This window comes from Corylus avellana, chromosome ca10, assembly GCF_901000735.1.
Source record: "Corylus avellana chromosome ca10, CavTom2PMs-1.0".
In the NCBI taxonomy this organism is placed as follows: Eukaryota; Viridiplantae; Streptophyta; class Magnoliopsida; order Fagales; family Betulaceae; genus Corylus; species Corylus avellana.
In genome coordinates, this window is record NC_081550.1 from 18184856 (window position 1) to 18210731 (window position 25876).

At 36.0% G+C, this 25876-nt stretch overlaps 3 protein-coding genes across 4 annotated transcripts; 2 read left to right on the forward strand and 1 right to left on the reverse strand.

Moving 5' to 3' along the window:
• The first annotated feature begins 4229 nt into the window (after positions 1-4229).
• On the forward strand, positions 4230-7990 carry LOC132163366 (actin-1-like). Its single transcript, XM_059573629.1, has 5 exons — positions 4230-4324; positions 5829-5901; positions 6045-6438; positions 6939-7552; positions 7671-7990. Exons 2-5 carry the CDS (start codon positions 5842-5844, stop codon positions 7734-7736), a joined length of 1134 nt encoding a protein of 377 aa, XP_059429612.1. The 5' UTR covers positions 4230-4324; positions 5829-5841; the 3' UTR covers positions 7737-7990.
• A 2844-nt stretch (positions 7991-10834) lies between these two features.
• Positions 10835-22100, forward strand: LOC132163632 (U-box domain-containing protein 33-like). 2 transcript variants are annotated; one of them, XM_059573997.1, is made up of 7 exons: positions 10835-11453; positions 11972-12090; positions 12926-13035; positions 17699-18257; positions 18908-19456; positions 20389-21111; positions 21543-22100. In XM_059573997.1, the coding sequence occupies exons 1-7, from the start codon at positions 11180-11182 to the stop codon at positions 21735-21737; spliced, it is 2529 nt and encodes an 842-aa protein (XP_059429980.1). In that variant the 5' UTR covers positions 10835-11179; the 3' UTR covers positions 21738-22100. The 2 variants fall into 2 exon arrangements, with proteins under 2 accessions (XP_059429980.1, XP_059429981.1); XM_059573998.1 differs by lacking the exon at positions 11972-12090 and having other exon boundaries at positions 11217-11453.
• Positions 22101-23312: 1212 nt separating this feature from the next.
• On the reverse strand, positions 23313-25196 carry LOC132164264 (uncharacterized). The gene is made up of 4 exons (XM_059574740.1): positions 24781-25196; positions 24562-24684; positions 24075-24236; positions 23313-23999 (listed from the first exon to the last, which is right to left on the reverse strand). Exons 1-4 carry the CDS (start codon positions 24918-24920, stop codon positions 23450-23452), a joined length of 975 nt encoding a protein of 324 aa, XP_059430723.1. The 5' UTR covers positions 24921-25196; the 3' UTR covers positions 23313-23449.
• Positions 25197-25876: the final 680 nt, after the last annotated feature.

Genomic DNA, 25876 nt, shown 5'->3' on the forward strand with positions numbered 1-25876 from the left:
AAAAGTGACACACACTCTCATGCCACATAATTGCTTCTCATGTTCATGCTTAATCATTTTGCTTCCCATCTCCGATCATCATGTCCCATCTCTAACAATCATCTTCCCTCAATTTCATCTCTATTTCTCCCTCCATTTTCCCGCCATCTTTTCATTTTATTTTATTTTTTGGCATTTTATCTAAAGCTGACAATCCCTTCAATATATATATATATATATATATATATATATATATATATATTTGTTCGTAACTTTAAGCAAGTAAACTATATTGGTAGGCCTCAACGTACGATGGAGAAGGTGGTACAATGAAAATTAGCTGTCCTTGGGAAAGATGACCATTAATTCCACTAACATGTTCTTTAACTTTATGTCTCTCCCCCAACTTTATCATTGACGGTTGATTGATTACGAGGAACTAAGTACTGGGTTTATTGACAAATTATTATCAAGTAATGACCCTGTGGGGGGAGTGGGACGGACGATGCATTTAACCTATAATTCAATTCTCACACCTGAGTTTTTGACCGCTGGATTGGAAATAGGTCGCCTGCAAAATAAAGAGAAAAATTATTTAAGCGAGACTATTATCTATCATTTTAGGGTTGCATGTCCTTTTAAAGAGAGGCCTTGAATATGATCTTCGGATTTTTTCATGTTGCGGGAGCCAGGATGTCAGTCGATCTTATGATTATTTTTCATGTAGTCGATGTGCCAAAGTGGGCTTATAATAAATTTATTGTGCCAACAAAAATCATACATAAAGTATAAACTACATTAATACGGGCCAAACCAATATGTTGAGCAAGTTTGGATAGTAATTTTTTGCTGTGTGAGGTTAAGATTGAGGTTTTTGAGGTATATGATGCATGCAACCAAGTCCCAGTTCAAATTGTTCTAAAGCAGATCTCTTGGTGATCATGTCAGAAGATTATTAAATGCATTATGTTTTGTCTACTCAAGTTTAAGATTATTTTTTGTCTTCAATTAATTATGTCTGAGTTAAATATTTCATGTGATTACTTTTGAGATAAGCAAGAATATATCATGTTACTTTTCTTTTTCTTTTTCAAACATTGTGTTTGAATTACTTGTCATTCAACTAATGTTGCAAATCTCCATTACTGATTGTGTAAAAATAACTCGTCAACCAACTAGTCTTTCAATCAAGGCAGTTGAGACAGGATTACCTACCTTCTCTAATAAACACAATTCTCTACCATCAAATATATAATTGATAATGGTCAGAACCAACAACGTTAACATGGATGTTTGTCACATATGATAAAGTCATGACAACATGATGTAGTCAACTGACATTCCATCTATTCCTAAGAGTCTACAATCACCATCAGCATAAATTTGAGATACCATTCTTGCTAGTTTTTTTGAATTCCAAGTTTGCTTGACTTAACACACTTGTACGAGCCCGAAGATCTTGCGACTTGTAAGGTTAATTTGAAAAGAGTAATGTTATTTATCACATTTTTGTCATATTGGTTGACTTAAAAAAAAAAAAAGACTGTTGATGTATGTGAAAGTACAACCGTGTTCTTAACTATTTTCCTGCGGGTTATGAATCAGACTTTTAAAAGTTTATCTTCCATGAACGAGGAGAGCTGAGTTTTTGTGTTGATCAAAGACTGGACGGTTATCTCTTCTATGATAATCAACAGTGGATTAATCCTAGGATGTCTTTAAGTGAGAAGATTGTGAGGAATTGCACAGCTTTCATATCCACAAAGCTACTAACCCAATAATTGAGTGTCTTCTTTTTAGTAGTTCACTCTTAACACAAATCAACGGCCATGATCATTCTCCCTAAAATACCTTAACTTTAAAGTCAGAGGAGCAGCACCATGGCCTACCAAGGATATAACATTAATGAAAAAATTGCACTTTTTTTTTTTTTTTATTTGTTTTTTTAAGGAAAGGAAAAATTATACATATTCTCCTTAAACTGCCACCCACTTTGTAATGTCCCCCAAAACTAAAGATTGTATTAATATTGTCCCTAATTTACCAAAAAAATTGCAATGTACCCCCAATGACAAAAATACACTTAATAAAAATAAAAATCAACAAATTCTTAAAACTAACTTTTTTATAAAATAAAATAAAAACGGGGGATAGGGGGGGAGGGTATAGCAGGAGGTGGTCAAATCATGCATCCCCAGGGAGCCACTCATGGGGTGGTTCGGCCACCCCCAAATGGCCTAAATTTGTTTTTGAATGGGTGGCCGAAACACCTCCAATGGTTATTGGGTGATTCAGCCACTCTCATTACAACTTATATATTTATTTATTTATTTATTTTTAGATTTTAGTTTTCTTTTTTTTTTTTTCTTTTTTTTGAAAAAATAATGTCTATGAATATTTTTGTTTTATTGGAAACAATTATGGCCTTTTTCTCTTTTTACAAGAAATTAGGCTACATTGCAAATTTTTAGTAGTTTGGTAGGAACATTAACACAATCTTCAGTTTGGAAAGATATTGTAAATCGGGTGATATTTATATAATTATAAGCCTTTTATTATTATTATTATTATTATATTATAAATGAATAATCTGGAGGTGGTAAAGCATGAGATGGTATAATCTGAATTATTTAATTCAAATATGAAAATAGCTTAAGTACTGTTCATTTGATTTAGACGTGTTAAAACATGCTGTTTGAAAAAATAGCGATTTTAAAATGTAGTTAATGAAAATACTTTTATAAAAATGTAGTTAATTGCTTCGGTAAAGTCTGCAATTTGAAAAAATAGTGCCTTAAACTAGCTTTAAAATCAAGTGCATGGAGTGGAGGGTTAATCATGTATACCGAGAGGAAATGGAGTGGCCCATAACCTTGCGAATCTAGCTCTTTCTTTAGGCCAAGACGTATTATGGCAGGATGATTTTTCTTATAGTATTCGGGAACTTTTTCGTACTGAGCAAGGCTCGAATTAATCAATGAATTATTTATTTCCTAAAAAAAATCAAGTGTATCTAAAAATGCTCCATTTTGCTTGCTATGCGAAAACGTAATTTTTTTGCATTTTTAAGTCATTATTTTTTTCAAATGTATTCTTAAATAGAATAATTTCTACGATATTTTTTTTTTTTTTTTAATGAGTGTTTAGCCTGCAAAATTAGCAAATTCAATCGCACTCTACATGTAAAAGATCTCAATCTCTTAAAATACAGAACAAAACAACACAAATTGTAGAGGAGACTTATCCTACCTCCTCAACTGCTCCTGATTCAAATTTTGTTAGTCACTTTCCTGCTTTAACTTCCTTCCCTTCCGGTAGTGGTTGTAGTTTTCTAGCGGGGTTTTAGATAGGTTTGCTCCAATTTGTGGTTATTTTGCCTTTGTAACCCCTTTATGAAACCCTTCCTTAGAAGATCATGACTAAGGGTGAAAAGATGGTTACGGTTAGCGGTTATTGACTAAAATCGTTAACCGTAACCTCCTAGGCGATTAGTAAATCCATTAACCGCTTTCGATAACTGCCTATGTGGTTAACCGGCGGTTAGCGGTTAATAACCTACTAACCGCTAACTGCTTTTTAAAGAAAAAATTTGACAAGTTACCTAAAAAAAAAAATGACGTCGTTTTTATGATAATATAATAATATGCTACTACATACAACATCATTTCTAGATTTATATATATAAAGGCGGTTAGTGGTTATTGGTTTTTTCAAAACCTAACACCACTATCTACAACCACCTAGGCGGTTAGCGATTTTTCCTAATCGCCTTCAGAAGCGATTAGCGGTTAGTGGGCGGTCCGCCTTTTCACCCTAATCATGTCACTTATCTAGCCCATTTCTTACTATTTGGTTGTACTTCATTATTATTATTTTGGTTTATTATTGGGAAGCTCATTATTTTGATCCTTTTTAATTATTTCCCAATTTTATTAAAAAAAAACACACTCGCACAAATTGAATAATCGAGGTCCAAATTTAGGCCCTCCTGTTTTTGAATTGAAGCACACGATCCATTGAAAATTGGGCCTGCATTCTGGCCTTTCCTGAGTCTGTTTCTTCAAAGAGATAACCGGGAATTGCACAAGGTTAATTTAGTACTTTCCCAGACATATTGACAAAAGGCGTTTCAAACAGCCTGGATCCACGGGGATCAGAGTCACCATGACACGCGTCGTCCAAACCCTCAATCTCGTGTACAGTATCGGACGGCCAGAATCGAATACAAATAGCTCGTGAGAGTTCATTTACAGGAAATTTCATTTGGATTAGAGTTTCATTTGGTCGTTCTCATTTTATTTTGAACCCTAGGGCGGGCAGCTGAGATCGCAGGTCTTTTCTTCAGGTGAATTCTCTTCCGCACTTGATCCCATTTTTTCTCTTGCATTCCGATTGGTTGCCGAGAAAACGTCGGAAAGGAAAAGATAATGCTGGTTCTGAACTTCTTCATATCCTTTTTCCGCGGTTTCTCGGCAACCAAACGGAGTATCACTTTTTCGCTTCGTCAGTGAATCATATTGAAGTGTGTGATCTGCATAAATCACAGTTTGGAATCTTCATTTCGAATTCTGAATCTGGATTGTATGATCGCTGTCACTTTGATGTGCATTTTTGTGATGATTCGATCGTGATTGGCATTACGAGATTGATCGATCCATGGACATTATTCGCATTTTTCATTGTGGATTGGTTACATTTTTATCCTGTGATGAATTTTGGGAAAACTTGTTTGTTTATAGCTTTGATTTTTTGTTAATATGATATTTCTTAGTGGATTTGGTAGAATTTATATTTTTATTTATTTCGGTTGCATAACGTGAATACCAATGCATTTGATTCTGCTGCTTTTATCAGATATAGATCTTAATTTGTTCTATCATTAGTGTATTTATGGTGGAATGCTTATTGGAATGTTAAAATGTGTAGTAGGGATGTGTATGGAACATTCATTTCCGATTAGCACAGTCGTAAAGCGAGCTTATAATCATTTTATTTTTAACATTCTTCATTAATTCTTCTTAAGGAAAAGGTGGAATATCTCTCTCGTTTTTGAATTAAATTTTGAACAATTGAACCCATGCAACTTTTGAAAAAAAATTGTTCGATATTATTTCCAATATTTTTGCCTTTATTACATCAAACTAATTAAATTCTGATAGATAATATTCTTTCCGGTATCTGATTGAATTGGAAGATGTAATAGTATAATAACAGTAAACAATGTGCTACTCCTTTTATATTGTACTCAGAATTCTCTAGGTGATAGGTCCAGGCAAATGTAGCATTTCATGTTCATTTGTAATGTTTCACATGCCAATCTGAGCATACAATTCTCTACCTTCCTCGGTTCCTAAAATGGCAATCTATATATTAAATACATTTTTGGTTGCAATTGTGTTCTACAAATGTGTAGGGATGAATTATATAGGGTTCTATTACATGAACATTTCATATGAATGGTGAATTTCTATGTTTTTAATAGTTGAATATCGATTCGCTGCTGCCTGTTGTGGCCAAGCTCTCCTCCTTCATAAGGGGGTCATCGTGTTTATCCTGCCTATGGGAAGGGGATGGTTTTAGGTTGGGAAGGGTACCCCTACTTTTGTAGCCTTCTTTTGCTGCTTGATAATGGAAAAAGAAATTAATGTGATACGGGTTCAATGCAAATGATCCACCATCTAGGTGAAATCATTAGCATCAATGTATTAGGATATGATGTTGAATGTGGATTCAGTTACTTTGCATAAGTTATGGCTAATTAAATTGTGTTCTCTCTAGCTTTTTTCCTTCACTTCTTGTTTATTTCTTGTATCCTATTATTCTAAATTCCAATTGTTAATTTTTGCCAGCTGGTGATAGAAGATGGCAGAAGCTGATGATATCCAGCCACTTGTCTGTGACAATGGAACAGGAATGGTCAAGGTACGATGTCGTGATGCTTTTGTCCCCAAAATTTGCTTGTTAAATTAATGTGCCAAGTCTTTCATGACTTCTTTCTTTCATAAGTGTCCATTATATTATTGGAACACTAATAAATGTTCTTCTATTTTATTATCAACTTTTAGGCTGGATTTGCTGGAGATGATGCTCCAAGAGCTGTGTTTCCTAGCATTGTTGGTCGCCCACGTCACACTGGTGTGATGGTTGGCATGGGCCAGAAAGATGCATATGTTGGGGATGAGGCTCAGTCTAAGCGTGGTATATTAACTCTGAAATACCCAATTGAGCATGGTATTGTGAGCAACTGGGATGACATGGAGAAGATTTGGCACCACACCTTCTACAATGAACTTCGTGTTGCCCCAGAAGAACACCCAGTTTTGCTCACTGAAGCACCTCTCAACCCAAAGGCTAACCGTGAGAAAATGACTCAAATTATGTTTGAGACCTTCAATACTCCTGCTATGTATGTTGCCATCCAAGCTGTTCTCTCCCTCTATGCCAGTGGTCGTACAACTGGTAAGAATTTGGAGTGATTTACCATCTTGCTGATTTAAGTCAGTTGCAATCAGGGGCCACTCTATAGAATGACCTGAATTAATTGATGACGTTACCTATGCATATTGTGTCGACATTTAGAAGAGTTTAGATAGTTGGCTAGAGGCCAATGTCAAATTGACCCAAAATCTGGTGTACCTACATATTGGAAAAAAGAAGTAGAAGTGTGTTTTAGAGAGAGAGAGAGAGAGAGAGAGAGAGGACTATTTGGTATATGAAGCTAATTCGGAAAGCAGCCCATTGTAGTTAGGCATCCTCATAACTCATATCTGTTGGTTTAGGTGTATTTATGATATTAGACACATAAATCGTGATTCAAAATTTAATTATGTTATTTTAATCCAAAAAAAAAAAAAAATGATTTGAGTGTAGAGTTCTAATCTAGTGTATGGAATGAACCTCTAGGATTCCTTTTTCTTTTTCCTCATGAACATTCAATAAGTGTTTTTAAAATTGTGCAGGTATTGTTTTGGACTCTGGAGATGGTGTCAGCCACACAGTCCCCATTTATGAGGGGTATGCCCTCCCACATGCCATCCTCCGTCTTGACTTAGCAGGTCGTGACCTCACTGATGCCCTAATGAAAATCCTTACTGAGCGTGGTTACTCATTCACCACCACAGCCGAGCGTGAAATTGTGAGGGACATGAAGGAGAAGTTGGCATATATAGCACTTGACTATGAGCAAGAGCTTGAAACTGCAAAGACTAGTTCCTCCGTTGAGAAGAGCTATGAATTGCCTGATGGGCAGGTGATCACCATTGGTGCTGAGCGTTTCCGATGCCCAGAAGTCCTTTTCCAGCCATCCATGATAGGAATGGAGGCTGCAGGAATTCATGAAACCACATACAACTCTATCATGAAGTGTGATGTTGATATTAGGAAGGATTTGTATGGAAACATTGTGCTTAGTGGTGGATCTACCATGTTCCCAGGCATTGCTGATAGAATGAGCAAGGAAATCACTGCTTTGGCTCCCAACAGCATGAAAATCAAGGTGGTTGCTCCACCTGAGAGAAAGTACAGTGTGTGGATTGGTGGCTCCATCTTGGCATCTCTCAGTACTTTCCAGCAGGTATGCTATTTTATATTCTGATATCCATTATATTTTATTAATATAATCAGACTTGATATCTTAATTCTGCGGATTTTTACTTATGGGAGGAGGATATTGTTTTATATTTGGAATGCAGATGTGGATCGCTAAGGCAGAGTACGATGAATCTGGTCCATCTATTGTACACAGGAAATGCTTCTAATCTGCAGCATATGGGAGCAGTGGAAGTGTAACGTCCTGATTCGAGCGAAGCAATTGCAGCTCAAGAGTTTGCCGTTTCTCTTTTCTAATTTCTTTTTTTTTTTAAAAAAAAAAAAAAAAAAAAAAAACTTGTAGAGAGCCGTTGAGGTGATGGTAGAGAGTTTCAATTCTTTCATTATTGTTTTAATCAGCTGTTGAACAGTTGTACTTTCAATGCCATGTTTGAAATTCTATGCGATCTGAAATTTCCTTTTATTCCTCCTGGTTTCTTGGAAAAATGTGATTTACATCAAAGATTAATGCTATACACTCTCATTTTTATACGCCCTTAGTAGCTCCTAATATTACCTGTAGATCAAAATCTAATAATATTGTATTTTAAATTCAATGGTGAGAATGGGAGTACAAATAAGAAAGTGAAAATATATGTAGCATTACCCTTACATTAAATTCTCGGGATTCCCTTACTGATTTAGCTCACTTAACATTCGCCACGACCCTACATAATTGGAGTGGTTGGCAAAGTAAGTTAATTGAACCACTTGGGCAAAGCGTAAGTTGATTATAATTGATTAAGAGCTTGTTTGAGAGTGCGATTTTAAAAATTGCGTTTTTGAAATCTCCACTTTTTAAAATTGCATAGATTATTTATTTAAAAACGCAATTTCAAACGGATTCTAATTGTCATTAGTTTTTTGGTTTTTATTTTTTATTTTTTGGGTCATTAGTTAGACCTACTAAAAAGACGGACACCTTAGCAAACACGTTATCCGCGTTTGGCAAATGACCGTCAATTGCCTCCTTGAATTGACTCCTATTTCTTCTTTGATTCGAATTGTAAGGTTAGTGGAAGAAATAATGGCCATTTCTCATTATCATGTTTGACTCTAAAGAGGAATAATTCTTCCCCTTTAATATCTTGAGGTAGACGGGTTTGGAAAAAATGTTTGGCATTATATAATTTTTTCTATAATTGCTTTTAAATTAATTTGAAAATTCTTGTAGGTTTTACTTACAAACCAACATGTCGGATTACATGGCACTTACTATATTAACTACAATTAAATTTAATTATTTAATAACTAATATCATACGTTTCATATAAATTGTTAGCCTATGGGTCCCAATGCAATCTATGTGTCACTATTTTCTCAAGATAATTGAGTAATTTTCATTAAAAATCAACAAAATGAATTGTTTATTCAGCGAACAAAGACGAAAAAGAAGACTCATTATTAAACAATAAAATGCATAAGACCTGTCCCAATCCAATCCTCAGAAAACCCAAGCAAATTAAACGATTTAAATAATTGAACACACCAGATGATAATTGAAATATTTAATTGTTTTTTTTTTTTTTTGATAAAGAAATATTTAATTGTTATAAACAAAGAAAGCTGAAAATGAACAGAGATATTGTTATTATTATTTATTTTTTATTTCATTTTTTCTATCATAATCTCTAAATTACATTCTTCCTCACAGCAAGCAAAATATTCAAAGAAAATTGAGTTTAATTTTTATTCTAGTTTTCAATTTTTCTATCATAATCTGTAAATTGAGTGTATGGTAATTTTACATGTCATTTAAAAGATGTTAATGTATAATTCATAAATAGAAGGAAACACAATAATATAGAAAAATGCTTGGTTGCACTAAAAAATTCATCTTTTAGCCATTTTAATCATAGGTAGCATAGCTTATTTTAATTTTTTATTGTTTAAAATTTATTAATTTTAAAATTAAAATTAAAATGATAAAAAATTAATAAATAAATTAAAAAATAAAAAGGGGTGGTTGGCCGTGGTTGGCCACCCCATAGGAGGTGGTCGGCTACTCCAGTTGAGCCTTGGGGGTAGCCGAACCACCCACAAAGACCAGTTGGGGGTGGCTTGGCCCTTGGGAGTGGATCGGCCACCCCAAGGGCCAAAAAAAAAAAAAAAAAGAATAAGAAAGAAAAAAAATTTGTCCAACCTCTTTTATATGAGTGGTTTTAGACTTTAGTTACCCTACCAAACTTTCCGATTACTTAGGACCGCCACTTCGATGAACGAGATATCGTAATTACAATCATGCTCGTGTGCATGACGTAATATATAAATTTGCAAGGCTTTTAGAAATCCTTGAGGTAGCCATGGACCCCCCAAGGTGTGATGTAGGTCCACCCCTGCTCGTGTGATAGATAGGGATGGTGTTGACGAGGAGACGGTGTGCATTTTTTTTTTCTTCTTATTGACATAGTAGTGCCATGCTGATGCGTAAACGCCCCGGCAACAGCATTACAAGAAAATGAGCCATCATTAGTGGGTCGTTGGCCATCCCATCAAACTTCTCCAGAGTGTTTACGACAACCCTTTTGGTACTTCATATACCAGCCATTCCTCTAAAGAAAAGGAAATGGCATAGCTTTAATTCTTTAGTTCATTTGTGCATTGGAGCTGGTCACAAGACTCACAACATAGACCTCTAATTGGCCCTTCTTTATACCACAACCACCTTATCATGATGCATATAACATAATTATTTCTTTGTAACAACATGTTAAGCCTTTATAAGTTGTAATTTTTGTCTTGATTTTCTCCCACATGTCTCCCATTTCAAGGGCAAGTTGGCTCTGTATGATTTCTCTTTATTAAATGATTTCTACATCCATCATCTTCCAATGGTTTCACTTTAATTTATTTTATATTAGACTCCTCTTACTCTTACAATAACTTAAAAAAAAACAATGTATTTCTTGGATTCAGCTTTCTGTAATCTTCTGTAATTTATATAATTTATGGATGGTTGTTTACATCAATGGAGTTTATAAATCAAGACCCTTTTTATTTAGATTAACCCAATTGAAAGTTCGATTTCTGAATCAATGTAATATTCGGTTGTATTAAGTTTTATCAAGTTGAAGTGGAGAATATCCTTATCATTGGATTTTTATAACATTAATCTTCCTATGGGCTATGAGTCGTCTCCAAGAACAATTTTCTTATAGCATTTACTTTTTATTTTTGTTTGTTTTTTGTGGGTGTATTTGCTTTGCACAAGCATCCCTGATAAACAATGCCCCATAAGATCTCACTTTTCTCCCCAAAACAAAACCAAACTCCAAACAAGTTCTTCTCTCTCTCTCTCTCTCTCTCTCTCTCTTACGTTATCAAGTCGCAGAAAGTCTAAGGCCGCCTCTCTCTCTAACCTTAAAAAGAGGAAAGAAAGGAGTTTGCGAACATGGTGGCTTGACAACTCTCTCTCTTTAACGTTATAAAAAGCTTCTTTTTTTTTTTTTTTTTTTGGCAATAGTTTAATCCAACTTGACAATAAGAGAGAAAAGGGATATGGAATAATCGAAGCAGATATTCTGTAGAATCCCACTCTCGGTTTCGGTTTACCGCTTTGACGACTCGCTCTCTCTTTATCTCTCAAACTCTCTCGCTGGAATCTCCGGCAAGAATGGAGCTCTTGCAGCCCACGCACCCTCCTCACCACGACTTAATCGTCGACGGCTTCTACGGCTTCTCGTCCTTGGGTATTCACCGGGCGGTGAGCTCACGGTCTGGGCTGCCCCAGATTGTGGAAGAAGCTGGAAATGATAAAATACACGTTGCGGTCGGAAAGAACGTGGAGCGAGCTGTGGCTCTGCTTCAGTGGACTTTCAAGCGGTTTCGGAGCAGAGAAATTTGTATTCTTCACGTTCATCAGCCTTCCCAGGCGATTCCCACTCTCTGTAAGTCTCTCAGATTATTTTTCGTTGATGGGTCTGTGAGTTTTTATTTATTTATTTTTTCTGGGATTACATGTTTCGACTGAAATCCTTGCACTTGGGTATTGGTTTATGAGTTTTTTTTTATGTTTTAAAAACATTATGCACCCACAAGAATTTAAGGTTCGTGAGCTTTTCTTGAATTTAGATTTGTTCTTTCAAATTCTGATATATCTGTGGGGTTTTAATTAGTGCACACTTTGTTGTGGATCGAATTTCAGTTGAGTTTATATGTGGGTTTTTGCTCCGTTTAAGTGGGAATTGAAAAAACAATGATACTGTAAATGACGAAGATGTGAGATTTAGCATATCACTTTCTTTTTCTTTCCCGAGATTTTTTTAGCATACTTACTGAGGTATTATGTTTCCTAAAAATTGTGATGAAGATTTGGGATTAAACGTATCAATTTCTTTTACTTTGCTTCATTTTCATGGCATCATGACTGAGCTGAAATGTTTTTCACACACTTCGTGCTGTGCAGTAGGAAAACTGCCAGCAAGTAAAGCAAATGGTGAAGTAGTGGCTGCGCATAGAAGGGAGGAGTGGGCGCAGAAAATGAAGCTTTTAGAATGTTACGTGAGCGTTTGCTGCACAGAAAACGTGATTTTTTATCTCTCTATGCTTTTTGCTATTTTAATTACTGATTTTATGCAGTTTCCATGCGGCCGTTTATTATTATCAGGATGATCTATATTGTAACCGTTTCATCAACGAATTTCCCACCTCATTTCTTTACAGTACTACCATATGAGTTCACTCATACAAGTTTCTAGCTTTCTTCTTTATGAGCAAAATCTGCTTGATGAATAATTTATGTTTCCTTGGAGTGTAATGAAGAAACAATTGTTGGTGTCAAAAAGTTGATGTATTGAGGAGAAATGTGTTCTAACTTTGGTTTGTGTTATGATCAATTTTCGTCTTGCTTGGGGGATCAAATTGTGTTTTTTCCTTTTGGTAGAAAAGAATAATAATCTATAAATTAATAGAAAAGACTCACAAAAAAGAAAAAAGAAAAAAAAGAAAAAAAGGGACAAGGCTCCATATGCTACACTCTTTCAACTCTCCTAGTTTAATTTGGTCACTTCTTGCCCAATATTCTCCAAATGGTTGATGACTCTGTTCAACATGAGTGTTTTCCTGCATTAGTTCTCTTCTCCCATATTTGGGTGGTCAGTTTCAGATATCATTTGTGAGGGAAAATCAAGATGATGAAGTGAAGCATTAAGTTGGAAATATTGTGTTCTGGTTAAGAATGTCCTGGAAATGTGATGTTTTCGGAAATACGGAAAGGCTCTTTTCTGCATTTCTATGTATGAGAAATGTTTAATAACTGAAACCGATGTAAAATTAAAATTTTATAGACCAAGAATATTATATGTTTTCCCTTTTGAGTCAATTTACAGGACTCATCTCCTTATAAGCATTTACTTTACAGGTGAAAGCAAGCATTCTTACAATAGAAGCAGACCAAGTTCAGAAAGGAATTGTAGATTTGGTGAACAGACATGGTATTAGGAAGCTTGTTATGGGCGCAATGCCTGAAAAGTAAGTAGTGCATCTGTCACTTCATTTTCCTCTATAGGAATCGAACTATCCCATATGCTAATCTTCTAAGAAGTGATTTTTCTGGGTTATGAAAGTTTTTATTTTTATTTTTATAAATTCCTTTCGCCTTTTTTGAATGTGTGACGTAGAATAGATTAGGGAAATTTATCTACATGTGCCTATGGTAGGATTTAGAATAGGAAAGTTAGGATTCAGGTTGTAGATTAAATTAGGGTTCGAAATGTTTGAATTTTGTTAGCTGAAACAGTATAGGTCATTTTGTGACATCTGGAATTCAAACATCTAACCCAATTTAATGCCCCTATCAAAATTGTCCATTTTAATAATTGGGCGAGTATCTATGTAGTAGTCTCGGTACCTTATTTCGTGAACATGGTATTCTCCATCAAACCACTTGTTTTGATACACCCTAGTAGAATAGAGTTGTTGAGTGAAAAAATGACATCTTCTTGAGGTAACTCGGTCTGTAATGATTGATATGCATGCCCCTAAATCTTATTGGGGTGATGCCTTACTGTAGCATTTCTCATCAATAGGATGCCCTTGTGTGTCTTAGATTTTTTGAAACATCTCTTGAGGTGCTATCCCCACCTTTATCTACTTCCAAAGGTGTAACGACCTAGGGAAAAGCGCTAGCCACATCTGGGCTATTACTTCTAAATGACTAGTCAATTTGAAGCTTCCCTATAATTCATTATAAAGCCCAGTTTCACCCAATAACTAGGCTTGAAATTATGCAATGTGAGATTTAACACTCATGACTATCTTTATAAACCACCGATTATTTGTGGGCTTTTTCTCATGTTCTCAATATGGGACCTGGACTTGGGTGTTACAAACTTCCCCTTTTAAATTTCTGACGTCCTCGTCAGGGTCACGTCATGCAGTGCTCCAGTATCACATGACCTGACGTTAGTAAGTGGCTCTGATACAATTTGTAACGACTTAGAGAAAAGTGCTAGTCATATCTATGCTATTACTCTAAAATGACTAGTCAATTTGAAGCTTCTCTAGAATTCATTAAAAAGTTCAGTTTCACCTAGTAATTAGGCAATGTGGGACTTAGTACTCATGACTATCTTTATAAACCATTCACTCTATTGGAGTTTTTTCTCATCTTCCCAATATAGGACCGGAGTGTTACAAAAAGTATCTCTTCGAAGGTGTTTGGTTGTGTATGTTTTGTTCACATTCATGATCCAACTTTGAGAAAATTAGATCCTCGTGCTCCCAAATGTATCTTTGTGGATCATTCCCCTACTCAAAAGGATAATAAATGTTATCATCTCCTTTCGCAGAAGCGTTTTGTCTCAATGGATGTTTTCTTTTTTAAGGCACCCATATTTTTCATCCACCCACACTTCTCTTCAGGGGGAGTCTGTTTAATGCCCCAACCAATTTACAATTGATAGAATACTTGCATATTCTACATGGCTCTACTATTGTACCTCAACAACGCAGCAGAAAATAGCTTATCTTTTGTTTTTTTTTGAGACCATAAACTCATCTTATATAAACATAAGTTGAATGCCAAGGCTCTAGATTGAAATTACTTCATATGTATACATATAAAGAGTCACTACATGTCCCTAGATAAAACGTTGTTCACTATATTTATAGAAGTGCCACATAGGGCAGCCACAACTATGGCTGACTTCAACAAAACTCTGCCAACATCAAAAACTAAGGTCTCCTGCAGACCTTAAGGATAGTAGTCTACGTGGAGGTATGACTCCTCTTCGACAACAACTATATCCTGTAAAATTCAACAATTTTAGAGGTGGACATGATGAGTCCACGACCCAGGAAGTAAAAGTGATCCAACCAAACTTGGTGGCGTGAGCCCTTATTCAAAATTTCTTGCTCTTGTTTATTCAAAAGCTGGTTCTCAAAATAAAAGTTGAGAACCAGCTTTTGAATAAAAATATGCAGGGTTTTCATAAAACTTGCATAACAACGCTCTTCATGGAAAACGTCAGTGTAAAGGCATTTTAACTTAGAGAGAGACTTTTCTTTTATAACAGATTTCAAATCATTGGTTCTCTTCGCATTTTATCTCCCAGAATTATATCCGGATATCAATTTACATATTTAGGTTAAGACATTTGCTATCAAATTCCAACACTGGGTTTGTTAAGCATATTCCCCCACTTGACACTAGGTTTGCTAATAGTATTCCCCATTCTAACTCTAGGTTTGATAAGTTCATTCCCCCACCTCACGCTGGGTTTGCTAGTCATATTCCCCCTTCTAGCACTGAGTTTGTTAAGTGTATTCTCCCACTTAATGCTGGGTTTACTAGTCGTATTCTCCTCCCTAGCACTAGGTCATTGAGCATATTACTCTCGCTTAAGACTGGGTCACGACAAAACATTTTCCATAAAACTTTATTCCTTGTAAAATTGGTCTTTCCATTTCGTTTCTCATAAAACTTTTATTTTACAATACTGGTCTTTTCATATTCAAAATCATTCATTTCTTTCAAATTCTTTTATTATAGATCTTGCAAAACATAGTATAACATATGATAGTACAGATTAACATACTTGAATAACAGGGCTCGTAATCATGAGTAAAATATGCATGTACATCATGGCATGTAAAAAAAATTTAATATTGTCGGTGTGAAAGTTTAACTTTCCCAAAAACATGTTAAACACTATGAATGTAAAACACATTTCAATATGGGTCAGAACTTTTTATTTACAACTTGCTATTCCCTTTTCTTTGTCACGTTCTCAGTCCGTAGTCTGCAACCGTTTGCATTGTATTATGACCAATTGTTAGATTCTAGGCCTTTCTAGAGTCCTAAGACTTTACTGGACTTCCAACTGTCCTCTTTTCCTAGAAAAGTGATTTTCTCTCAAAAATCCAAGCAACTTGTCCGAACTTGGTCAAAATGGAAACACTGACTAACATGTTTAGCCAATGCTACATCTTCACTTTGCCTGGACATGGTCCAAACGGGATACCAACCGAGACTTATGGTCACAGACTCTAGCACCGTTAGGACGAATCAGTGCAGAAACCTCTTCCTACTTCAAAAAACTCCATTCAATCTGGATTATAACATTCCCAAAACCCTATGGTACTCTCAACCAGCCAAACATGCACACTAAAAATGCAAACTTCTACGAAGCAAAACTACTCCTTAGAAAAACCTGGTTTTCCTCATCAACAACACACTTCCAACAATAACAATTCACAACCTTCTCATCAACAACATTAAAACACATATTAACTACACGAAATTATAACTTCACCAACAACAACTCTTAACTTTCCACACCTCTAGGAAAAAATTATGAACAAAGAAAGGAAGTGGTATCATACCTCATGTAGTTCCTTTCTTCAAGTTCCTCCCACTAGAGTCTCTCTTTCTTACAAGAACTCAAGTGTTCTTACTCCCAAAACTCAGTCTCTCAACCTTTGGACGAACAAAGGAATGAGAGTTGTGAGTCTTTCTCAAGGAGCTGGTCCTTTAAATAGGCAAACATTCGGGTACTGCTTGCATGCATCCGGACAGATTATTTAGCTCATTCAGACGAGCTCAGATCAGAGAGCCACATTGTTCCAGTGCTTTTGTGGCGCATCAAGATATTATCTCGTTCGGATGAAGATCCTACCTTGCCTAGGCGCACCTCTGTCTAAGTTGCATTAAATTTCCCATCACGTCGGTTACATCTGCACTTGATTTGATCCTGGTTGTTGATGTGGTCCCCGTCCAGATGGAACATTTTCCCTCACGAACACGACTCAACAGACGGGAGCCTTCACTCGTCTGAAGGGGCGCTCTACTCTAGAATTTTTCTAAGTCCTAGAGCCAAAATTTTGACTTCTAATTGACCTAATACCCTCAGATCAAGCCATATGTAGCCTATTATCACTCGTGACACATGTTTCTATTTTGTTTTCTTTAAGTCTTTAAATTTCCCTATAAAATTCCTATTTTATTCCCAGATGTTACAAGTCTTCTATGAGTGGTCCTTGCCACCCAAAGATCTTAATCTTCTTGTGGGTTTGTGTTTGTCTGGTGACCAAGAGAAATAGAATACGAGAGAGATGAGAGGCTGGGTAATGGCGAGTTTGTGTTACCACAATGGTCCATCAAGGTGCGCCTTACTTGTGGCCGGTTGAGGCGGAGATGAGGTGGGGTGCTGTGGAGGAGTTAGGGGTAAATCAATAAGCACATTTATATGAGCCGAGTCAAGTTCATAAAACTAGCAACTCACATGCCTAATACAAGTCAAGTTGAGCTTATTCAAACTGAACTTGTTCAATGATCAAGCATAAATTTTTGTTCAAGTTCGGTTCATTTATTAAACAAACCAAATTTGAGTCAAGTTTATATGAGCTGAGCTCGAGTTGTTTATGAACAATTTGATTCACTTAAAACCCTATGTATAACAAACATATTAGACACCTTAGGAATTGCAATTTTAGCGAAGTGTATTGGTGAACTTCTGTTTTCTCAACATTTGCACTCACACCGGAATATCTATACCCTGTTCCCATTACTTTGTCCTTCTTGTTTCAGTATCCCTTGGTTGGCTGGTTGGGGCTGCTTCTTTTAACACTTTTTGTGATGACTATCTATATGAATATGTTCTGATCAGCCATCCATACTAATGGTTTTGTACAGCTGCGTGAAGGTGAAAAAGACCTCCCGCAAGGCAAATTATGCTGCCAAAAATGTTCCCTTGTTCTGTGAAATGTGGTTTGTCTACAAAGGGAAACATGTATGGACAAGAGAAGCTTCTGAAGGCCCTAATTCTTTGCCTCCACAACCTGAGATTAAAACTGCAGAATCCTTGAGATCTATGTCATTTCAATATAGTAAGAATAATGCAATCCATCCAGAATTTCTTCAATCCAACTCTGCTAGAAGTATACCCTTTGCTGGAAGCAGCAACTGGTTTCAGGGTGAAATGGTTCATGTTGATGTGGCTTCATTGCCCACTTTATCCCATTCGTCTCGCGATCTCCAGAGTTCATTTTGTCCAACAACTACCACCAGTTCAGAAAATAATTCTGCCAAAAGAATGGTGTCTTCAATTTCCGATCCAAATGTTGAGGAAGAGAGCTTGTGTGGTCAGCTGACAGAAACCAGAATACAAGCTGAGGCAGCAACAAATGAGGTGTTTGCAGAGATAATAAAGCGCAAAAAAGTGGAGTCAGAAGCTATTAAAATTATCAGCAAGGTAAGCATGAACTTGATGTCGATTCTTCATTTCAGGTACTTGCACTTTATAATATTATGGTTCCTAGAAGCGCGAATAGATTTTGGGTCAACTTAGTTTATGCATCTTAAAATTCTGAGAATAAATTTGTGGCGCGTAATGATGTAAGCTTCTGAATATATTCATTTTCCTATTATTAAGACAAATATTTATGCTCCTTTTGAGTTTAGTGAATTGAAAACTGCCATGCTAGTTTTTTCTTATAAATTATTAAGTTCCTTTCTTATATTGTTTGAAGCCTTACTTGAAAAGGATATGAAAAGAATGAAAGTTCATATATGCACATCTTTTGAATGCTTAAATCTTTTTTCTTTTTTCTTTTTTGGCCCATTGGAGGTTCATTGGGCTATGGACTACACAAAGGGATCTAGTCCTCTCCCTTCTCTGGGATAGGTGGGTTTCAAACTTAAAATGTGGATTCTGGCAAGTGAGACGAATAAAATTGTGCTACGAACTTTCTACAACAAGAATATGCTAGGATTTTATCCCTTATTTGTGGGTTTAGCAATGTACATTATGATATTGAAAATATACATCACAAATTGTAGTGTGATGGACATCTGAATCTTTTGAGTTACTCTCAATCTCGAAATTTTTTATTTTCCCCTTAGGTCAAAGTCTTTGAATCTGCCCATGCACATGAAGTTAAGCTCAGGAAGGAGGCTGAGGATGCACTAAGAACTACAATACAGGATCAAGAAAAGCTCTTGGAAGAAAGAGAAGAAGTAACTGGAGAGCTACAGAGGGCCATGAGAAGTGTTGCTCTTTTAGACAGTCGTACAAAGGAAGCAGACCGTAGGTGTGACGAAGCCATCGGGGAACTAAATTTAATTCAAGCATCCATCACAACTCTACAGCAGGAAAAGCAGAGGATGCGACAACAGAAATTGGAAGCCCTACGCTGGCTTGAACGGTGGAGACATGGACAAGCTGGAGCTGCAAACTGCTATGGGTTCATTGGTTTTGTTGGAGGGTTGCCTGAGTTAGCAGAATTTTCATTGTCAGACCTGCAAACTGCTACATGCAATTTTTCTGAGAGCTTCAAGATTGGGCAGGGAGGATATGGTTGTATTTACAAGGGGGAAATGTTGGGTAGAACTGTTGTCATAAGGACGCTCGATCCATATAACATGAAAGGACCATCAGAGTTTCACCAAGAGGTTAACCACCCTTCTCTCTTTTCTCTGTCTCTCTCTACTAATTTTGTTGCTGAGACTCCTGTAGACTCGGGAGAAACCATACTTCCTAGTCCTTGTTATTTGATAAAAAGCCCCCACCCGGAAAAAAATTATATATAGAGAGAAAAATACCTACACGGCAAAGGCAGGTTTCAATCAGAAGTCTCTAAGTACAACCCCATCGACACTTTACCTGCAGGCTAGTTATAGCACCTTCCCTTCTTAGTCTTTATAATCACAATTAAATGAGCTACATTAAGTGTATACTCTTCCAGCATTGTACTTTGTTTACAATTAGGATATTCATGAGGTTTTGGAAGTGACTTATCAAACCCAATAATTTACATTTCAAGTTGTGGTTTTTTTTTTTTTTCTTTTTTCTTTTTTTTTTCCACTAGAATAGCCAATTATAATGTGTGTCTATGTCACATTTTGAATGCGTGGATCGTATATTTCCCTTGGCTTTAGCCTAAGAAGATTCAGTTTCGCCAGGGTCCTCTTTCCTCCTCCTTTTTCTGCTCACTCATAGGGGTTTAGACCCCCACAAAGAGAGAGGACTTGATTGAAAAGCTTGGCCACTGGTGGGACTGTCGCCTGCATCCAATCCCCAATTCTTGTTTATCCCGGATGTTCATGTTGGGTGAATTGTGACCTCGTACAATCGTGTGAGGCAAGCAACAGTGTTACAGTACTTACAGGCTAACGGATCACACTTTGGCCCAGTATCTGATGGATAGACTCCCAAGAGCATTATAGCATTTTAGCCATCTGATATTTCTGAGTTCTGACATTTAATTTCCCTCTGAAGAAAGAAAACTATACAAAATTTAGCAATCAGAAGATCTATTTTTTCTGGCTTTGGCTAGACGCTACCTTTCATTGTTTCTGAAGCATACTTTCTTTTCTGCATGCAGGTTCAAGTTCTTGGCAAGCTACAGCATCCTCATCTGGTGACTTTGCTTGGTGTATGTGCCGAAGCCTGGTCCCTCATATATGAATACTTGCCCAATGGGAGCCTCCAAGACCACATTTTTCGGAAAAGCAACATTTCTCCATTGACGTGGAAGACCCGAACACGTATCATTGCTGAAATCTCTAGTGCCCTTTGCTTCTTACACTCTTCTAAACCTGAACAGATTGTCCATGGTGATCTGAAACCTGAAAACATAGTTCTAAGTACTGATCTAAGCTGCAAGATATGCGACTTTGGGATTTGCAGGCTGGTAACAGAGGAGAGCCTTCATTGCCCTAGTTTCCGCCGGAGCACAGAGCCAAAGGGTGCTTTTACGTATACAGATCCAGAGTTTCAGAGAAATGGAGTGCTTACGTCCAAGTCCGACGTTTACTCCTTTGGGCTGATCATTCTGCAGCTACTCACAGGAAGGCAACCGGTTGGGTTAGCAGCTGAGGTGCGTAAGGCAGTTTCATGCGAGAAATTGGCATCACTTTTGGATTCATCAGCTGGAGAATGGCCTACATTTGTTGCAATGCGGTTGACAGAGCTGGGGCTGCAATGCTGTCAATCGAGCGATAGGGATAGACCAGATATAACACCTTCTCTGGTTAGGGAACTGGAGCAGTTGCATGTCTCAGAAGAGCGACCAGTGCCACCTTATTTCTTGTGCCCTATCCTTCAGGTGAGTGATGCTTCTCATGCTTAACCTGAATAGCGCCAAATAGTAATTACTGATGGACCAAGTTGTTTAAGTGAGCTGATGAACCAAGAAGTAACTTTTGAAAACTCAAGCTTACCAGCCTAAATAAGTTGAGATCAAGCTGGAACTTCAGCTTACAATTAGGTATCCAATCACCTTACAATTATGTGTCATAATCGAATCACCTTGCGATTATGTATCAACTGGAGTAACCCGGAGTAACTTTGACAAATCTAGCTCTGAGCCTCCAAGAAAACTACTAGAGTTTTGGTTTTTGCTTAAGCTCAAATGGGCTTAAACAAAGGTTGTAACAAGCTGAGCTGTACTTAGCTCAGCTAGTTTATGCTGGTACATTTTATTCTTTCATCATGTTACCTGATTTGTGGCTTACTCGTGTGATGGGTTGGTTTCAGGAAATAATGCACGACCCTCAGGTAGCAGCAGATGGGTTCACTTACGAAGGGGAAGCCATGCGTGGATGGCTGGAAAATGGGCGTGAAACTTCTCCCATGACCAATTTGCAGTTGAGTCACTTGCATCTTACTCCTAACAATACTCTGCGGCTTGCCATACAGGATTGGCTCTGCAAATCTTCATTGTCCCTTTAATATATATGTATGTATATGTATATATAGCATCTGTGTAATATCTTTTATTATATTTGTAGTGGTGCGTTGTTGTGCACCGCTACTTTACCATTGTAGATAATGCAGTAAGAGGGGGTTGGTCGGTGAGTGTCAATGCTTCACAGTAATCCATGAGCGAGATTCCATTTTATGTGTTATGAAAGCAATCGAAACTGTGGAGACAGACGACCCAGCCAGCATTGTGTACGGAGATGAGGTCCGATTCGTTGATCTTTTTAACTGAAAACATAAATTCATGAAGCAGCATGTTGCAGTGACTTATAAATAATGCTACTCTTCCTATCATGCTAATTATTGACCAGTTGACGTGGCTTGTTTTAAATATTTTTGTTTTTATTAAGTTGTTAAGATGAAAAATCATTTAAAACATGTCACGTCAGTCAATATAAAATAAGTGTGATAATAAGAATAATCAGTCAGTGTGACAAAATATGTTGAAAATCTATGATAAAGGTATATCTAAAATGATAAAATAAAGGGTAAAGTCTACATACCCCCCCTCAAACTATCATTCAATTGACAATGTCTTCTCAAACTTTTAATTGTGATAATGTCCCTTCCAAACTACCAAAACATTGTCAATGCCACCCTCAAGACTAGCAATAAAATAAAAATGCCCCTATAGATTTCTCAATAAGACAAAAATACCCCTATAAATTAAAAAAAAAAATGATTTTCTTTAAAAAAGGAAAAATTTTAATTTAAAAATAATATTTTTAAAAAAAAAATAATTTTTTTAAAACAAAAATTATTATTTTATTTTTTTTAAAACGGAAATTTTTATTTAAAAAAAAAAATTATTATTTTTTATTTAGTTTTAAAAAAGAAAAAATTTCATTTTACTAAACGAAAATTTTATTTTTTTTAAACGTAAATTTTTATTTAAATAAAATTATAAAACAAAAATAAAAATAAATAAATAAATAACGAAAAATTTTCAATTTTTATAAAAAAAAAAAAAATCGAAATTAAAAAAAAAAATTCTTATAAAATTGATTTTAAAAAAATAATAATAAAATTGGTCAACGTTTGGATTTTTTTTTTATTTTTTTTGTTAGTTTTAGGTTTTTTCTAGAAGTTTTAGTTTTTTTTAAAAAAAAAAAAAATTTACTAAGGGTAATTTCGTCATTGGGGAAACATTGACAATTTTTGGTAGTTTTTGGAGGACATTGTCACAATTGAATGGTAGTTTGAGGGGGTTATATGGATTTTCCCCTAAAATAAACAATAATGAGATCAGGGATGAATTAAGTTTTCAAAATTTTCCTTAAAAGCTAGGCTTTATATGGAGAAATCATCATAAGATCCATATGAAACACAAACTAGGCCTTTGTTCGAATCACAAATGCAGTTTTTCTGATCAAAACAATTTAGAGACGGGTTTCAAGAAACACTGGATTTGTCATACTTTGGCCCTTTCAGATGAGCAATTCCTGATTCTGTCCCTGATGAGGGCGTGTTAATATAAAGAAATCATCAAACTAGGCTTTCGTCCGAATCACAAATGCAATTTCTGTAATCAGAACAATCTTGATAAGAGTTTCAAGAAACACTCTCTTCATGCTTACCAAGCACAACAACTATTATACCCACACACATGATGACTTGAACAACCAAATCTCAGCTAGTTGACTGATTTTATCGATAACAACATATTCTGTTTCAGTCGAATTTTACAAAAGCAGTGAGGCAGTGGTATGATTCTCAGCATCACTGAAGGGATGATCTTCCATGGACATTTCATTCTTGGGTTCATCTTTCTTACCATCCAGAAGTGGGTTAGAGTCCTCTGTGAAGTTCCATCTGTGCAACTCTTCCCTCTTGGGAGCCATATTTTCTTTGAAACTCGTCTGAGTTTCACCTTTCTCAATCACCTGGCTACTGCATAAACTGCCACAAGATTTCTCATTCTCCACCTTATTGCAAGCCTCAAGCATTACATCCTGTGATTTTTGAACTTCTTTGTTTGAGTCGGGCAACTGGTTTTCCTGATTTTCTTGACTATTGAACTGAGAATTAGACCTTCCAATGGTTGCTAAAGATGATGATTCTTTTAACATGCCTTGTGCTGATGAAGATGAGCGCTGGCCAAAGCTCCCAAAGCCTTGAATCCCCCTTGTCAGCTTCCGAGCTCGGCCTCTCTCTTCTTTTAGAAGAGGGCCTTTCTCAAGCAGCTTCAAAATTCTTTCTGATTTCTTTCTAACAGCAAGGCCCCAATTAAATCTGCATAATACTATATTTAGATCTTGTTACAACAATACATAAAACCACAAGAAAAATGAAGTTAGAATTGCAGACCCTTTCTCGTCTATGTACTGAAAGCTTTCCATTTCATAGATGACATCTTTGTCAGTTTGAAACTCTTCTGCAACACTCTCTGGTCCATGAGTCAGCAAATGCTCAAGAACAATCAGGGAATTGTAGGAGATCCTCCAGTTCTTTCTTTCAAACTTCAGGAATCTGATGCAGAATCATAAAAAACTATAATTACTATATTTTACGATCCTAACCGTGTATGTATAAGTTTTTATGCACCCTCCGAGTAAGTTTTACCCAAGATTTGTATCGATTGGTATCAAATGCAGAGCGTGACAATATATTACGACATGGCTTACAGTACAATCTTAATCATATGTATATAAACTCTTAGGTACCCTCTCCTTCCCTTATAAGCTGGTTTTTAAGGATGATTTGTACCGAAAGTTTGTATCACTCTTGCATATCAAATTGGAGACAAATAAGGCAAAAGAAAGCCAAAAACAAAAACAAAGCTAACACCCTGAACCTTTTGTGCAGAATTTCCACAATTCTCGTGTAATCATCTAGCTCAAAAGCAGCCTTTGAAATGGAACCCAGAGTAGGCATGTCGGGCGCCCATGTATTTCCACTTGTAGATTCTTCTGTCACTCTACAGATATTGAAAGGATCATCAGAAAGAAACCCATATCAGAAACCAAAACAAAAACCACATAACAAATTAAAGTTGTATAAACGATAAACTTACAATTGTGCAGGGGTGGCATCTGTGAGAGCTAATCTAGCAGTCTTGATTTTCTCTTTGAAGAAGAAAGAAGCCTGCTTTTTCAGCTCATGGAAAGAGGGTGTGCCCATGTTGGTGCTACTGTTTCTGCTTAAAATAGACATGTCTGAAATGAAAAAAGATCTGGGAAAAACAACAGGTCCCAGATTAGCTTATGGGGAAGATGGTAAGACTCAACAAAACCAATACTATGAAGATGTAAGAACAAATACTATGAAACAAAGAAAAAAGACAAAACTTCCAATTGATTCTCTACAATCAGGCGAAGATTTCAAAGGAGAAGAATTCGGGTAATGGAAAAAGTGGAGTGGGAATTGAAATCTCAGATTAAAAATTACGGTGATGTTAAGTCAACGTCCCTACAGCCATCTTCTAGACAGCGGCTGTTTCGGCTTGGACTTGAATTTGAATTTCTAGCGTTACTCTTATAAAAGTCATGTACATATCTCTTACATACACTTTTCATCTGAGCCGCTAGTTTTGACTTGAAATCAGAAAATATTTTATTGATCTAAAAGATTAACAAAAATAGAGGATAATAAAATTTCATAATTGTTCAATTGACTTGAAAAAAAAAAATAGAAAAAAAATGATGACTTACTTTTAGAGGGGTTACATCTAATGTATATGTTAATTAGCCCTTTTCTCAATATAGTTCCAAAAAATTCTCAAAGGCTAGGCTATAATTAAGGATCATTTAAATTATCTACTACTAAAATAAATTATTGTATGAGACAAAGTTTTCTTCTAAAATAAGTTTAAAGAAATTTCATGAATATAGTCTATTAAATTGGCATTCATCCTTAAAGCATTTGATTGGAAGACAACGGTCAGTTGAATAGATTGAATTAGAATAATTTTGTTAAATTATCTACTACTAAAATAAATTATTGTATGAGACAAAGTTTTCTTCTAAAATAAGTTTAAAGAAATTTCATGAATATAGTCTATTAAATTGGCATTCATCCTTAAAGCATTTGATTGGAAGACAACGGTCAGTTGAATAGATTGAATTAGAATAATTTTGTTGTTCGTATGTACGACCCCCAATTTTAAATAG